The 18,495-nt window shown below is 41.6% G+C and overlaps 1 protein-coding gene across 4 annotated transcripts in view; it reads right to left on the reverse strand.

Moving 5' to 3' along the window:
* Window positions 1-6,483: 6,483 nt before the first annotated feature.
* Window positions 6,484-18,495, reverse strand: part of LOC135509608 (transcription factor SOX-6-like) — a 151,512-nt gene continuing 139,500 nt past the window's right edge. For 3 of the 4 annotated variants that reach the window (XM_064930401.1, XM_064930403.1, XM_064930402.1), the window contains exon 15: window positions 11,534-12,098. In XM_064930401.1, coding sequence (XP_064786473.1) covers window positions 11,833-12,098 — 266 coding nt within the window. In that variant the 3' untranslated portion in view covers window positions 11,534-11,832. Of the gene's footprint in view, window positions 9,675-10,545; window positions 10,551-11,533; window positions 12,099-18,495 lie in introns of those variants that run through there. The other variant, XM_064930404.1, reaches the window with a different exon arrangement.

The raw sequence follows: 18,495 nt of genomic DNA on the forward strand, positions 1-18,495 counted from the left end.
ACAGCAGCAGAGCCTCTGTCTGATGCCATTGAAAAGTAATTTACTACCTTCACAAGTGCAGTCTCAGTGCTATGAGGAGGTCTAAAAATAGACGGGAGCGTTTCATATACATTATTTGTCTTCGGGACAGCAGTGAGTTAGTGCGCAACAGCTTTTTCTAACATTTTTGAGAGGAAAGGGAGTTTCTATATAGGCTGATAGTTTCTGAGTCAAGGTTTGGCTTTTTCAGGAGAGGCTTTATTACTGCCACTTTTAGATTCAAAGAAGACCATCCTCACTTGGGGAATACTGCTTTCCAGTTAGCTTTGCGACAGTATCAAAAATACATTTTGGATTGTTTTTATTCTCCTCATTCAGGTTGGAAAAGTAGGCTGATCGAGCAGCAGTTGATGGCTCCTTGATATTGCACAGAACTGTCTTTCCAATAACCAGTATACAGTATCAATTCTCTATGTTTGAAAAGTACTATGAAGCTGTGGCTTGGAGTATTGCTTCTCCATCCCATAAAACTCCATCGCTTACTAGACATCAATTAGCTAACATATATATAATTTATTTGTTTATTGGGAAGTTTAATTAATAAGTTAGACACTCATCATACAACTTTGTTAGGTAGGTCATTTGGTTTCCATTTCCAACAAATGTTTATTCTTCCACAGACTTTCTGGTCTTGGAACTGGTCTTGGAACTCCTGTGTTCAACAGAAACGACTTCTGGTAAACTGTTTGCCACAAGTGGCAATAAATATTGTTGCCACAGGTTTGCCACAGATTGAAATAGAAGAATCTCGAGATAATTTTTTTCCAGAAAAAAACTCTGGCGAACTGTTTGCTACTACTACATATGATTGTTGCCGCAGATGCACCACTAGTGGCAAACATTTGCAAACTCCTGGCAACATTTTTTGGCACACTATTTAGTTTGCAGAAAATTTGCCACAACCTTAATTAAGGGACGTTTGCAGCAACACATTCCTTTTTTTGTAAGGGAAACACACCAAGAAAAGACATTGACAGCTCTTGTCTTTGGTCAATTTTTTCGTGTCTTTATCCATTATTAAAAGAGATGCGAATACAAAAGTGATTGTAAAATGGTTATTGATGTAGGGGCTGTTATTTTTTGTACCATAAGTCTTGGACATATGGCAATGAATTCTGTTACATCATTAGAAGTGCAGCTGCACACAATTCCACTGATCAAGGCTGCAATAACGCCTTTCATTCACACAATCTGACAAGCTTTCAAACGAACATTGATTGAGTATAGCATATTTAATTAATGAACTGAGCATGTGAAAGCGTCCAAGGACTTTGAATGAAGAAAGGAAAAATTGCCCTTTTGTCCATTGACCATTTTCCTTTGAATGTTTCCTTTTTTAAATTGAAATAAAAGGTTTGATGTATAAGTACAGAATTCTAAAGCCTGTCTCACAAAGGCAATGTTTCAACATTTTATTTTATTTCTGTGATTTGCATTTAGCATTTTAGTATCTCCAAGGTTGACCTCTTGGTATTTTAATTACTAGTATTCCTGAACTGAACTTTCTTAACAACTTTTACAGTGGCTTATTGTGGGCCATTCTATCCAAGCTGGGGATGATTGCTACTGCGTAGTCATGGGGACACTAGACCTACAGTTTCCGTTTTTTTTTAACGCGTCACAGCCAAGCATGTCGCAGTCACCCGGGTCAAAATTTGTGAGTAAAAAGGCAGTCACAAAATCATTTCATTTCTGTGGCATTTGTTTTTGTCATTCAATTAAGTTAAATATTTATCCCCTGGTGAGTGAGGCATCCTGGTCTGTGCTGTGATGTGCAACAACAACATAAAGGACTGGGACCTGACTGAATCGATGAACTGATAGTTGTTTATTGTACCGCCACGTCTAGGTGTAACAAAAACAACTAATGAGACAACGCTCTTGGAGAGAGACCAAACCTTCTACTGTAATGACCTCATCAGACGCAAGCTACCTTTTGATGCCTCGTCGCGAAGAGAGAGCCTCTCCAAGAGCATGTTAGCATGACCAAACCTTCTACTGTAATGACCTCATCAGACGCAAGCTACCCTTTGAAGCGGACCGGAAATGTCACTCTCGGTCACGTTCATCAGGGCAAGCAACGGAAAATAATTAAAAAAACAATGTGCAACAGAAAACACAAATAGGCATTTCTTATTGGGAGTCCTGGTGGTCCCCACCTTTCAGTCCATTTACTTCCGTTTTGGTGCCTAATGAACACAACCCAGCTCTGTCAAACGCAAGCTCCTCTAGAACTCTCCCCTAACTGTGTAGTCAGCACAGGAGAGTCCATTGTAGACGCAGAGCAATACATTAAGGTATCAATCACATCAAACACATGGAACCCACCTTTGACTCTGTTCCATTAATTCCATTCCAGCCATTACAATGAGCCTGTCCTTCTATAACTCCTCCAACCAGCCTCCTCTGATAGACACAAACACACATACAGTACGCACACACATTCACACACACATGTAACCCCACACACTCTCACACACACAACTGATCCTTTCTATTTATCTGGTGTACGACAAACTGTGCATCCTATAAAAACATTGGGGGGGAAAAAAAGGAAATATAAATGATTTTGACTTATTTAACGAGATTAAGATGGCAATGGCACAAGTCTGACTTCAAGCAGGCTCATCTCCTGGGAGCCACAGACACAGACACATGCACACACACAGAGCAGTGTGACAAACTTCCCGGCGCCCCTCATAGGGTACAGTCAATTTGGGAATTACAATAGAGTGAATGGCTAGGACTGTGTACACACCACAGGGTAGTGAGCAGGTATTTATAAGGTAGTGTCTATAACATTAACCCCCAGCATAGGGGAACCTATCATCAGCATCAGGCTATGAGGCGCATTCTTCGGAGATGAGGCCTACCCCAAACTATTCAATAAAATTACATATTTTATTTTGTCTCTGTTGTCATTCAGATAAGCCTGTACTCGATTGAACTACAGATGCCCCACCGAGAGCATCCTGTCAGAGTAATCGGGAGCACACCGCCTGCCCTCCAGGACATCTACAGAAGCCGTTGTCACAGGAAGGCCAAGAAGATCATCAAGGACCTAGCACACATACACAATCAACTGTCTCAAGGCTTACAAATCCTTCTTTAACCTGTCTCCTCCCTTTCATTTACACTGTTTGAAGTTAATGTAAAAAGTGACATCAATAAGGGATTATGGCTTTCACCTGGATTCACCTGGTCATTCTATGTCAGTGGTCACCAACCGAAGATCGACTGATCGATCTCCAAGGCATTCAGTCGATCACCAAACATTTTTGTAAAAAACCCAGTGATAAATCCTATTTTGGCGGTATTCAGCAGCCCTAGTGCCATGAAGATAAAGTGTACACATTTTTAACCATTTCATGTCTGAAGGTAGAACTCTGCCTACCTGGCAGGCCCAGAGAGAAAATCAACAGCACCTATAGGACTACCGCTGGCCGATCAGATAGCACAGTTTCCTCGAGCTATAGACTATAAAAAATAACCCTTGAACGCACAGCAAAGTTGATACTGTACTGTTTTTATGAGTAAGTTCATGTTTAAGTTGTTTTTCAGACCTGTTCAACACCGTTCAACACTTTTATAAGCCATAAAACATGCGTTCTCCATACTTCCACTCACGCTACAATCAGCTGCAATGAATGAGTAGAGCAAAGTTTTCCCGACAAACTTGCGTTGTTATTATTAGAGGCTTGTGCCTTCTTTTTTTTAAATCGAGGAATATCATTGGAATGTCATTGGAGTAACAACATGAATTGGTGCATGAGGCAGAATTAATGCCGTGAGACCTGAGTTTTGCCATCAGCTGGAAAACAGCATCCCCTTTTCTCAGCAGAGGGAAGGAGGGCAGAGGGGCGGTGAGTCGGGTGAGAGGCAGCCTCAACGCTGCTCCCTTCCTCCCCTCAGACTGACCATCAGATGCAGGCCATCTGTCCAGTAAAACAAACAGTAAGACAATTATTATGCTCACTCAGCAGTGCCTTACAAGTAATCAAAAAATGATTTATTACCAGTGTGATCATACACCATTTAAAAAAATATATATATACATTGGCAGGGTCTATAGTTTACAGACGTGTTTTAATTGGTTAGTGTTGTTTGAATGATGTTTAAAAAAATCTGAGCGGTAGATCCCGGCTTGCATTTTGACTCAGAAAGTGATCTTGACTCAGAGAAGGTTGGTCCACGTCATGGAAAGAGCCGGTGTTCTTAATGTTTTGTACACTCAGTGTACATACAGTGCATATTTATACTGAACTAAAATATATGTACGCAACATGAAACAATTTCAACGATTTTACTGAGTTACAAGTTCATATAAGAAAATCAGTCAATTTAAATAAATTCATTAGGCCCTAATCTATGGATTTCACATGACTGGGCAGAGGCACAGCCATGGGTGGGCCTGGGAGGACATAGGCCCACCCACTTGGGAGCCAGGGCCACTCACTAGGGAGCCAGGCCCAGCCAATCAGAATGAGTTTTTCCCCACAAAAGGGCTTTATTACAGACAGATATACTCCTCAGTTTCATTAGCTGTCCTGGTGGTTGGTCTCAGACGATACTGCAGGTGATCAAGTCGGGATGTGGAGGTCCTGGGATGGTGTGGTTACACGTGGTCTGTGGTTGTGAGGCCAGTTGGACGTACTGACAAATTCTCTAAAAATGACGTTGGATGTGGCTGATGGTAGAGAAATGAACATTCAATTATCTGGCAACAGCTTTGGTGGACATTCCTGCAGCCAGCATGCCAATTGCACAATCCTTTGAGACTAGAGATATCCGTGGCATTATGTTGTGTGACCACACTGCACATTTTAGAGTGTCTTTTATTGTCCCCAGCACAAGGTTCACCTGTGTATTGATAATTCTGTTTAATCAGCTTCTTAATATGCCACACATGTCAGGTGGATGGATTATCTTGGCAAAGGAGAAATGCTCACTAACAGGGATGTAAAGAAATTTGAGCACAACATTTTAGAGAAATACGTTTTTTGTGCGTATGGAAAATTTCAGAGATCTTTCATGTCAGCTCATGAAACATGGGACCAACACTTTACATGTTGTGTTTATATTTTTGTTCAGTATATGTTCCAGACTCTAGTCGGGAAGCTTATTGTCACGCCCTGGTCTTAGTATTTTGTGTTTTCTTTATTATTTTGGTCAGGCCAGGGTGTGACATGGGTTTATGTGGTGTGTTTTGTCTTGTTTTTTTTGTAGGTGTTGGGATTGTGAATTAGTAGGGTTATCTAGAAAAGTCTATGGTTGCCTGAAGTGGTTCTCAATCAGAGGCAGGTGTTTATCGTTGTCTCTGATTGGGAACCATATTTAGGCAGCCATATTCTTTGAGTGTTTCGTGGGTGATTGTTCCTGTTCTTGTGTTAGTTTGCACCAGTTTAGGCTGTTTTGGTTTTCACGGTACGTTTATTGTTTTTGTATTGATTCGTGTTTCCTTTGTTTTATTAAACATGAATCTCAATAGCCACGCCGCATTTTGGTCCGACTCTCCTTCACCTAAAGAAAGCCGTTACACTTATTGGCTGCAATTCTATCCATTTTCCCATGTGATTTTATACTGTATTTTGTACTGTGTATTTACTATATTCTCGACAACTCATTCTAATATTTCTACTACTGTACATTGCATTTTAGTTACACTGTTTATACACAGCACATATTTATGTATACATTTACTAATATATTTACGGCTATACACATCATTCTTAGTATATCTTGTATAAATTCATCTGGTGTAGATTGCCTTTGGATTACTGTTACAGTGCTATTTGGGTTGTTAATTGGATTCGTCCCAACATTCCTTGTTGTTTCTTCTTCTAATTATTATTTTTGTTCTTGTTAGACATTTCACTGCATTGTTAGGAGCTAGTAACATAAGCATTTCGCTGCACCTGCTATAACATCTGCTAAACTGAGTACGCAACCAATAGCCTTTTATTTGACATATTTCTGCAGGACCACTATGGAAAAACCACCCGTTTTGAAGGGGGTTCTTCCACGGAAATCCCAATTTAACCACTGGGAATAATAGCTCAATATTATTTTTGAGAACACGTTTTAAATCAATAAATGTCTAACATTTTCTCTAACCTCAAATGTATACATTCTGCTCGCTTATTTCTCACTCAACCAAAAAAAAGCAAAAGATATTTTATATGGCCTGGTAATTACTCAAATGTCATTGTACGCTTGGACGTATGTACCCTTGGCCTGGCCTCGAGCATTACTATAGAAAGCATCTTGCTGCAACTAACTTGCTTCTCTGTGTGTCTACTTACTTTACTTGTTTCTATCAGCGTGGTATTAGTCTCTTGTTGAGGATACTCTGTTAGTGTTATAAACAAAAAAATACAATAAGTAGCATACAGCGAAAAAGGGCTGCCTTTTGTCCATTGATAAACACTTCATACATGTCAATGATGAATTTGTACGGAAATCTGTCTTTATTTCTTTCTCTGATTGTCTTCCTCACAAAGAAGTACTGACACTTTTAGAGCCAACACCAGCTAATAAATACAATGAAATTTTAAAAAGCACAATTTAATTTCAAATACAATACTCAACACAAAATGTGTGTGACCAGGAGAAAAAAAAAGACATCTGCTTCTGTAGGTCGAAACAGACCGGTGGTCTGAGTGACCTTTGGACTTGTGTCAAAGGGCAAAGCACCTCAGGCAGCACTGGAGTTAAAACAATGACTTCTGCATAAATAAATCTTTAAAAAATACTACTAAACTGGAAATGTGAGGTTTTCCTCTCAAGTCAAAACAGGTGACTTTTTTTGTTTGTCAGAATTTTGTCGTTTTTTTTAACGACAACTTCACATTAGGCAGTACTGAGAAGAGAACATTAATATCCAGTGCGTGTGATGCTTAGAACACTGGGAACTATGTCCACGCACGAGGCAAGCGGTATAACTCTCCTTTTTGTGGTAATGCAAAGTTCAATCAAACTTCAGTCCAAAAAAAAAAAAAAAACGTGTTTTTTTTCTTCTACCAACCTGCAAAAATGTCATTCGACATGGTCAAAAAGAGTTACAAATCACATACAAATCAACCAGCAAACAGAGTAACACAAACCCTAAAATAGAGCTTGTAAAAGTAGACATATTTGCAAAGTGGAGAATTATGAAAATAGGACTTTTATGGGTACGTTTTAAATTTACTTTAAACATCCCTTTCAAAATATACATGTACCTTTTGAAATGCTCAAGGTTATATTGACCCACGTTTTAGTTTTTTTGACAACGTACCAATTTGACAAAAAAAAAACATTGGTCTGTATTTTGAAAACCACCTCTGACGTCAACATAATTGTAAACTGATCAATACACAGAAACAAAATCTGATATTCTGTACCTCGGTATAACGCAGTAAAGAAAATGTACATTTTAAACCCCTAAATATATGGTGTCCCTACTATCGAAATGACTGTCTGGACCGCTCCTCTGCAGTTTCCTGTCATTCGGAATGACCATAGAACTAAGAGTCTAACTTTAAGACTTATTGTGCCTATTAAGATGTACTGTGTCATTAACAACATTTGCTGAGTCTGTATAACACATGTTATACTCACAAACTCTACACACAAACTTGAGCCAGAAAAAAAGAAATCCAACCAAAAAAGCCACTCAAGCTGAAAGTCAATGTCCTGTAACAGTGTGCCAAAACAACTAATTTTATCATTTTTGGCCTCTATGCATTATGGGTGAATTAAAGTGGACGTTCAGGATTTTACAACTTGATGTTAGATGGTTCCTCACCTTGAATATAGTCTATGGGCCAGAATAAACATGTAAAACATGGTTAAGGTTTTCTATAAACAGCCAATACAAACCTTCGTTGTAAAATCATGAACGACCCCTTTAACGTCCCGTAGAAGATGTGGGCTAAGAAAAGAGAGGGGAAGGTACTTGGGGCTAAACATCCCCAGATTGATACTCTCTACGATTAATCTCTCTACTGGTCTGTGTCATTGCCAGAGGTGGTGCCAGAGATCAGTATCCTGAGGAATCCTGAGGCATTGTGTTTGGCGATGAGAGCTGGGTTGTTTACTGGGTTATGCAAGGGAAAACGCTTCAAATGTCGGTTGTCTTTCATTTGGTACCTAATTAACATGACCCTGTAGCGCAGCACAAGGTGTCCTAGAGTGCTGGGCCTACCCATGGTCCAAAGGGGGGGGGGGGGGTCGGGGAGATTCTTCCTAATATGGACACATCAGCAATAAAAAAAAATATTGTATAAGACATTTTGCAGCATCAAAATTAAGACTAGAGTATTTTAGAGGGATGTGAATGTAGGTTTGGCACATTTCAAGAAAAACTGTACAATATCTAAAAATTAAAAAAAAAATATAATAATAATATTAATAATAATAAAAGGGATTTTTCCTCCCCTGTTTCGTTGTCAGTTTGAAAAGTCCTACCATTCTCTCATATGAAATCAAAAACACATTCACAAGCTGGCACAGCATACCTGAGCAAGGATATCAAACCCCATCATAAACAGTAATGTAACATATTGTAAGCATTTGTCGAGAAAGGTGGAGGGGTACTGTACTCATGAGAAATAATCATGTCAAACTACAAGAGCTAAGGATTTTACATTACCTTTCACATTTTCAAGTCCTGACAATCCAAGGTTTTACAGGCAAGTAACCTAATCAAGGAACATGTCCATGGAAATCAAATTTAAAAACACAAAAAAAAAAACGTCATCACACTTAAAATAAACATTTAAGACTGACCGCTGTCGAAGACCAATTCCTGATGTTTTAGTCAAATACATGCACGCTCCTATAAAAAAAAATACACACGCGGGAAATGTGTAGGCTATCTCTTTGTTCTTTAATCTCATTCTCTTCTCATCGACCTCTTACTGACTCTTACTTGCTCTTGTCCATGTTGCATTGTAATTGCCTTGTGAGTATGTTCACTGTCTTTCTGGTAGACTGTCTGGAGGTTGTCTGGAGGTTGTCTGGAGGTTGTCTTTGCCCAATCCCTCTGTACGGGATCGTTTCTGAGACGTTTGCGCATGCTAAAAAGAAGCACTCTCGTCTAAAAAGGTCTTTTTTGAACAACATGCTCTGTGAGATCTGAGCATGTTTAGTTTATGTCACTTCCTGTCGAGAGTCAATCTGAACATGCTCAGTCTGTGGTGCATCGTATCCCGGACGCAGCTGCTTCGAGCACATGCTCAGCTCCCGTCGTACTGTTGAAAAGTTGTTCTGCTCAGAACTCTGTCTCTGTCACATTGTCCCGCTTTAAAAAAAAAAGTTCAAAAAAAATCAGAGGTTCTTCTGAGCATGCTCAGTTGGCGCCGACAGGCTCCCGTGTCTCATGGCCACTGCTGTAGTCCGATTTGTCCTCAAAGTCTTCATACATGTCTATCTCGTCCTCTCCGATGACCGGGTGATCGCCGGTCACCATGGCGACCGGCTTGGGCTTGACCACGCCGAACGTGCTCTGGGTGGCGGGGATGGCGGGCTCGGGGCTGGCCGAGGCGCTGGAGCAGTCCGACGTCAGGTGCGGTGAGGGCGTGGCTGTCGCTATGGCGATGGCAGCCGGGTAGAGGCCGCCGGCACTGTTGCTGATGGGGATCTGAGGCTGTGGCCTGGGGTAGGTGGAGAGAGACAGAGAGGGAGAGGGAGAGAGAGAGAAAGAAAGAGGGAGAGAGAGAAGTGGAGAGCAAGAGACGGAGAGTGAGGGAGCGTGTAAGAGGGACAGAGGGTGTTTTACAAAAACAGATTCACTCTTTCCTGGCCTGCTTTTGAACAGCTATTTAGAACAAGTTGAACGGTAGCTAACTCTTGTCTTTCGGGAAAACCTTAACACAGAGATTTTGCCAGCACACAGTAGCCCTGTCAATGCTAAATAGCCTCTTGGGTAATGGATGGAATGAAGGTAAACACATATCAAACAAAGCCCTCTGCCCTCAAATGAAGCACATAAACCAAGAAAATTGATGTCAGTTTCCTCATCTAACAGTTCACCCCTTCTAGAAATAATTACCGCAGAGAACCTCTGACAAACTAATTTTCACATTAAACTGCTTAAAAACGACCCTGTTTCATTATACGGTGCCGGGTCAAAATTGGTCATACCTCAATTTATAGCCCCCCCCCCACCAGTTATCTGACTCAGTCCTGAGTGAAACTCCAGCCGCAATGGCGAATCAGGCTTTTCTTCCGCTTGACCACACACACTAAATTACAGAGTTAAACCTGTGACGTCTGCACTGTACCGCCCCTCTCTCTCTCTCTCTCTCTCTCTCTCTCTCTCTCTCTCTCTCTCTCTCTTCTCTCTCTCTCTCTCTCTCTCTCTCTCTCTCTCTCTCTCTCTCTCTCTCTCTCTCTCTCTCTCTCTCTCTCTCTCTCTCTCTCTCTCTCTCTCTCTCTCTCTCTCTCTCTCTCTCTCTCTCTCTCTCTCTCTCTCTCTCTCTCTCTCTCTCTCTCTCTCTCTCCTCTCTCTTCTCTCTCTCAAACATCTGCTAGTATAATTTCTGTGTCATATTTCTACCGCCCGCAAAGCGCCTGCCATTGTCCTAATTTAATAAATGACAACTATTAAAAATCGCTCCAATTCAAAGCAGTGCCCCTGGTAAATCCATTAAAACGTGGCCTGTCGCGATGACTTTAATCACATCTATGCCTGTTTTCTATTAAGAGCCAGCCACTGGCTTCGGCTGAATCCCAAAAGGCACCCTATTCCCTATAATAGTGCACTACTTTTAACCAAGGCCCATAGGGCTTTGGGTGAAAAGTAGTGCACTATTTAGGGAAATGGGGAGCCATTTGGGATGCAACCTTTGTTTTCAGCATTGCCTGCAGTTTGACGTGAGAGGATGCGAAAAGTGCTATGATAAAGGGACCTTGTTATCTTTAAACTAGTAGTTTGGATTACAAATTCAGCCTATAGCTCAGCACTATTACTTGAAGGGAAATACTGGGTGCACAGAGAATTAGCCTTACAAAGAACAACTTCCCCTTAACAAAATGTTTAGGAGCAGTCGATTCAAGTATTCCAATCCAAAAATGGGAGCCGTCCATGACAAAAATATTGAAGAGATAGTTGACCCCAGCATCAGTTCCCTTATCTCTATTAGCTTAGTATTAAAGTGACCTACTTCAAAATGTTTTTAATTAAGTATGTTAAAAATCTGTTTTTCCGTGTTTGCATGGTGTGGGCGCAACCCCAAAAACAGAATGATGTTGGTATATACCGGTCACAAAAAATATACATGACAAGTAATGGTTGGTTGGCCAGCTCAGTCAATGAGGCAACGTGACATCACACTATATGAGGAAATAGCAAGCATTGTTTTGTTTAATGTGATGTTTTTGAAGTGTTTTTTTCCCCCCACTAATTAAAGTATAGGATGAGTCAGACACATTATTTGGGTATGAGATAACAGAATATGAACCTTTAAAAGGGAGATTTTCACTGGACAGTTACTTTAATAAAGGGTGACTACTTCAAAATCAAAGTTTGTCGGATGTTTTCTGACCTCAAAAGTAGCCTAAAGTCAAGATGATCCACGTACCACATCACCGGTTGTGTATGTCCAGCTATATTCAAATGAATGAAAAATATCTCTTTGTTCTGGAAATGACATGGTGCTTATCTCTTCCATTTATTATGGATTGTGGCGTAAGGCCTAATCTACAAAACAAATGGCCTGGGACATGGACTTACCTCAACAAAAGACCACTTTTGAGGTTTGAAAACACAAGCTTTGATTTTGAAGAATACTAACAGTTAGCCTAGTTAGCCTAAAGACCGCACAACAGCAGATCAGTAGAGTGTCTCTCTCTTCTTACCCCACACTGGAAGAACTGCCTCATCTCCTGTCGCCGCGAGCGCATCATCTGCTTGTACTCGCCGATGCGTAGCTTCTTGCCGTCGATGATGCAGGTCCTCTTGGGCCGGGGCTTGTACTTGTAGTTGGGGTACTTCTCCAGGTGGATCTTACTGAGATGGGCCTGTTCCTCGTAGTATGGCTGCTTCTCCTGGTTGGTCATGGACTTCCAGCGAGAGCCTACACACGGATAGCGGGACACACACACATAGCAAGAGTCAGGGTTGGAACCCAAACTACAGCGTAAGGACACACACACACACACACACACACACACACACACACACACACACACACACACACACGACACTATTAGAGTATTGGTGTTCGAAGAGAGTATTGGAGTTGGTGTTCGTAGAGACTATTGGAGTTGGTGTTCATAGAGAGTATTGGAGTTGGTGTTCATAGAGAGTATTGGAGTTGGTGTTCATAGAGAGTATTGGAGTTGGTGTTCAAAGAGTGTATAGGAGTCAAAGTTTTGACAAGTATGAGTCCTGTAACTAGAAATCTTTTCACAGTTTAGTGGATTACAATGTAAATTGCTTGTTTATGTTCTGCTAATAATAACATTTACATATCGCAATGTAATTTTTGGACGATATTTTATCGATATTTGACTATATAGATTTTTTTTAAACTAGCGTTAGACCGCGCCAAAACTCTGGTATTTTTCACCCTATAGCTTGTTCTTTCATTTTCTTTTTAAATAGTGAGACAAAATTTGTTCTCCACATTTAGTTCCCCGACTGATCAAAACAAATGTTCTCCTGCTCTCTCTCGTCCCTCTGCAGCAGATATTGTGAGCAATATGTTTGGAACATCAAATCGCAATAAAAACGCAGTTTCGAATCGCAATCCATATAGAATAATGAGAATCGCAATACAGACCGTGATAACATAGAATGATAATATTGTATTGTGAGGTCCCTGGTAATTCCCACCCCTATCTTATCATGTGGTTCAATTAGCCATTGAACCGTACGTGCCAGAGCTTCCACTGCACAAAATTTATGCCGTCTTAATTATATCATAGCAGGAAATCTCTTCAAGAAGGATCTTGTAATAAGAGAGAGACTACTGGTGCATCTACATTGTTGAAGGGTGCTTGAAAACAGGGATCTGTCCCACTTTAGGATCCCTGATACAGTTTGGTTCTCATCAAGTCTCTACTATAAGCACCCAGCGACGGAACAAGTGGACAGGACCATTACCACAGGAATGGAGCACATCTGCGTGGCTTTCTGACAACCCATTATACACACACACACACACACCACAGCTTGGACACACACAGGGAGGAATCTAGGACCTGTGTCCCAACGGACACCCTATTCCCTATTTGGTGCACTACTTTGTCCTGGGGTCTGTTCAAAAGTAGTGCCCTATTTATGGAAAAGGGTGCCAATTGGGGCGCAAGCTCAGGACTCTGTTTACCGACGTTTATCGAGACTCCCTTCTTTTTCAACGAAGGAAACAGTGAAGACACTTTTTTTTTACGGACTAAAGCGGCCGCATCGTGTCCCTCGTCTCCAGCTGTGTTATTGTGTTTGGGCAGCACACACTCCATCGTCTCCTGATTGCCTCTCAGGTCTGACATTTCCCTGGTGTCATCACAAACAAACCGCTAACTAAGTAAATATCCAGAATGTTTGGTCTCCGCCGGATAGGTGGAAGTGATAGATGACCTCTGACCCTTTCAATTTGACTCCAACTTTGAGTGATGAGGTTTGAGCTATCCAATGCTTCGGAACCCTCAACTCTGGACCTCGAAGCCAGTTCCACTGCACTTTTTCATCGTTGTCCTCCTAATCAGGGACAAATTTAGACCTAGTACAGCAGGTGGGTACAATTAATTATCAGGTAGAACAGAAAACCAGCAGGCTCCGGATCTCATAGGGTCAGAATAATCCTGCTTTAGAATGATAACTTCAGTGATGTTGAACAATGGTCTATGTATACGACGGAGGAGCAAAGTGCAAAGATGTTATTTCTTTAATACAGCGTTTAGGTTGCCTCAATTCATTCAGCAACTCATTAACTGAAACACCCACATCAAGCCCCACAATAAATGGAATCATGAAATGCAGAATAAACGTAGTATAAGGCAAATGGAAGGTTTGATTGAAATCAATATTTATGAAAGGCATACTGCTTTAAACTTAAAACAAAGTGTTGTCTGTTTCTTTACCTTACTTTAATAATTAACATTTGAAAACTCTAAAATGCTATTTGGAGAACAGCTAAAACATCATTGTTGCACACAGAGTGAGTCCACGCAACTTATGTGACTTGTTAAAACACATTTTTACTCCTGAACTTATTTAAGCCACAACAAAGGTTGAATACTGATTGACTCAAGACATTACAGCTCTTCATTTTTCATTCATTTGTAAAAAAAAAAAGTTTTTAAATACATCTAAAAACAAAATTCCACTTTGACATTACGGGGTATTGTGTGTAGGCCAGTGACAAGACATATTTTTTTATTAAAGAGTTATATGGGTGTGTGTGAGTTCTATAAAGATGTTATTTATTCTAATATGAATGATAAACTAAGATCAGATTGATCGATTGGTAGTTGACCGATTTATAATACTTTGAATACATCATTGAACGTTCAGGTGGACATGGTGGGGGCACATTCAGTTTCTGTTTCATACGGCAGTGTTGTTTTAAATGAGGCACACACCCTCTTAAGACATTTTCTACAGTGCCTTCGAAAAGTATTCAGACCCCTTGACTTTTCCCACATTTTGTTACGTTAAAGTCTTATTTTAAAATGGAATTGAAAAAAAAATGATCCTCAGCAATCGACACACAGTCGATGACGAGGTGAAAACGCTTGGGTCCTACAGTTGACAGTGCATGTCAGTGCATGTCAGATCAAAAACCAAGCCATGAGGTCGAAGGAATTCTCCGTAGAGCTCCGAGACAGGATTGTGTCGAGGCACAGATCTGGGGAAGGCTACCAAAACATTTCTGCAGCATTGAAGGTCCCCAAGAACACAGTGGCCTCCATCATTCTTAAATGGTAGAAGTTTGGAACCACCAAGACTCTTCCTAGAGCTTGCCGCCCTCCACTATCACTTGTTCACAGGGCCTTCTGGAAAGATTTGAAATGTTTTCACACTCAAAACCGCTTAAATCAAATCAAATTTTATTTGTCACATATAAGCAGAATATAACAAGTGTAGACTTTACCATGAAATGCTTACATACAAGCCCTTAACCAAAAGCGCAGTTCAAGAAGAAGAAAATATTTACCAAGTAGACTAAAATAAAAAAGTAATTATAAAGGTAACACAATAACGAGACTATATACAGGGGGCATCGGTACTGAGTCAGTGTGCGAGGTTACAGGTTAGTTGAGGTAATCTGTACATGTAGGTGGGGGCGAAGTGACAATGCGTAGGGTAACAAACAAACAGCGAGTGTACAAAAGGCAGGGGTGTCAATGTAATCGCGACCTGGTACCGCTTGCCGTGCGGTAGCAGAGAAAACAGTCTATAACTTGGGTGACTGGAGTCTGACAATTTTATGGGCTTTCCTCTAACACCGCCTATACTATAGGTCCTGGATGGCAGGAAGCTTGGCCCCAGTAATGTACTGGGCCGTTCGCACTACCCTCTGTAGCGCCTTATCTGATCAATTATGTCGCTCTCGCTGCTGGTGATTCTTTGATCCACCTCTACGCAGAGGACACCATTCTGTATACCTCTGGCCCTTTGTTGGACACTGTGTTAACTAACCTCCAGATGAGCTTCAATGCCATGCAACTCTCCTTCCGTGGCCTCCAACTGCTCTTAAATGCAAGTAAAACTAAATGTATGCCCTTCAACCGATCGCTGCCCGCACCTGCCTGCCTGTTCTGACTTAGAATATGTGGGCAACTACAAATACCTTGGTGTCTGGTTAGACTGTAAACTCTCCTCTCAGACTAAACATCTCCAATCCAAAATGAAATCTAGAATCGGCTTCCTATTTCGCAACAAAGCATCCTTCATTCATGCTGCCAAACATACCCTTGTAAAACTGACCATCCTACCGATCCTCGACTTCGGCGATGTCATTTACAAAATAGCCTCCAACACTCTACTCAACAAATTGGATGCAGTCTATCACAGTGCCATCCGTTCTGTCACCAAAGCCCCATATAGTACCCACCACTGCGACCTGTATGCTCTCGTTGGCTGGCACTCGCTCCAGGTCATCTACAAGTCTCTGCTAGATAAAGCCCTGCCTTATCTCAGCTCACTGGTCACGATAGCAGCACCCACCCGTAGCACATGCTCCAGCAGGTATATCTCACCGGTCACCCCCAAAGCCAATTATTCCTTTGGCCGCCTCTCCTTCCAGTTCTCTGCAGGCCAATGACTGGAACGAACTGCAAAAATCTCTGAAGCTGGAGACTCTTACCTCCATCACTAGCTTTAAGCATCAGCTGTCAGAGCAGCTCATAGATCACTGCACCTGTACATAGCTCATCTGTAAATAGCCCATCCAATCTACCTCGTTCCCATACTGTATTTATTTATTTATCTTGCTCCTTTGCACCCCAGTATCTCAACTTGCACATTCATCCTCTGCATATCCTACCATTCCAGTGTTTAATTGCTATATTGTAATTACTTTGCCACCACGGCCTATTTATTGCCTTACATCTCTTTACCTACCTCATTTGCACATGCTGTACATAGATTTTCCTACTGTATTATTGATTGTATGTTTGTTTATTCCATGTGTAACTCTGTGTTGCTGTATGTGTCAAACTGCTTTGCTTTATCTTGGACAGGTCGCAGTTGCAAATGAGAACTTGTTCTCAACTAGCCTACCTGGTTAAATAAAGGTGAAATAAAAATTAAATAAATTATAGTTTCGTTGGTGATGTGGACACCAAAGAACTTGAAACTCTCGACCCGCTCCACTACAGCCCCGTCGATGCTAATGAGGGCCTGTTAGGCCCGCCTTTTCCTGTAGTCCACGATCAGCTACTTAGTCTTGCTCATATTGAGGGAGAGGTTGTTGTCCTGGCACCACACTGCCAGTTCTCTCACCCCTCCCTATAGACCGTCTCATCGTTGTTGGTGATCGTCAGCAAACTTAATGATGGTGTTGAAGTCGTGTTTGGCCATGCAGTCATGGGTGAACAGGGAATACAGAAGGGGACTAAGTACACTCCCCTGAGGGGCCCCAGTGTTAAGGATCAAAGTGGCAGACGTGTTGTTGTCTACTCTTACGACATGGGGGCGGCCCGTCAGGAAGTCCAGGATCCAGTTGCAGAGGGAGGTGTTTAGTCCCAGAGTCCTTAGCTTAGTGATGAGCTTCGTGGGCACTACGGTGTTGAACGGTGAGCTGTAGTCAATGAACAGCATTCTGACATAGGTGTTATTTTTGTCCAGCTAAGAAAGGGCAGTGTGGAGTGCGATTGAGATTGCGTCATCTCTGGATCTGTTGGGGCGGTATCTAGGGTGTCCGGGAGGATGCTGTTGATGTGAGCCATGACCAGCCTTTCAAAGCACTTCATGGCTACCGACATGAGTGCCATGGGGTGGTAATAATTTAGGCAGATTACCTTTGCTTTCTTGGGCAAAGGGACAATGGTGGTCTGCTTGAAACATGTAGGTATTACAGACTCGGTCAGGGGGAGGTTGAAAATGTCAGTGAAGACACTTGACAGTTGGTCCGCACATGCTTTGAGTACACGTCCTGGTAATCCTTCTGGCCCAGCGGCCTTGTGAATGTTGACCTGTTTAAAGGTTTTGTTCACTTCGGCTAACGAGAGCTTTATCACACAGTCATCCAGAACAGCTGGTGCTCTCGTGCATGCTTCAGTGTTGCTTGTCTCGAAGCGAGCATAAAAGGCATTTAGCTCATCTGGTAGGCTCGCGTCATTGGGCAGCTCGCGTCTGGGTTTCCCTTAGTAGTCTGCAATAGTTTGCAATCCCTGCCACATCCGACGAGCATCAGAGCCGGTGTAGCTATTTGGCATGGGTCCCCAGTTGGGCCGACCAACCAGTGCTCCCGCACATTGGCTAACCGGGCTATCTGCATTGTGTCCAGCCACCCACCACCCCCAACCCCTCTTTTATGCAACTGCTACTCTCTGTTTATCATATATGCATAGACACTTTAACCATATCTACATGTACATACTACCTCAATCAGCCCGACTAACCGGTGCTACTTTTATAGCCTCGCTACTTTTATAGCCTCTCTACTGTATATAGCTTCGCTACTGTTATTTTTCACTGTCTTTTTATTGTTGTTTTATTTCTTTACTTACCTATTGTTCACCTAATATCTTATTTGCACTATTGGTTAGAGCCTGTAAGTAAGCATTTCACTGTAAACACCTGTTGTATTCGGCGCACGTGACAAATAAACTTTGATTTGATTTGAGTAGGATTCAATCTTCATTCTGTATTGACGCTTTGCTTGTTTGATGGTTCGTCTGAGGGCAATTGCTGTCTGTGGTAGATCAATCCACTTAATTTTTGCAACTGAAAGAATCTGTATGACCATAACAAGGCCACGGTATATGGAGGGCATATTTAATATATATCTTTATTTTTTTGAC

Source organism: Oncorhynchus masou, chromosome 22, assembly GCF_036934945.1.
Source record: "Oncorhynchus masou masou isolate Uvic2021 chromosome 22, UVic_Omas_1.1, whole genome shotgun sequence".
Taxonomy (NCBI): Eukaryota; Metazoa; Chordata; class Actinopteri; order Salmoniformes; family Salmonidae; genus Oncorhynchus; species Oncorhynchus masou.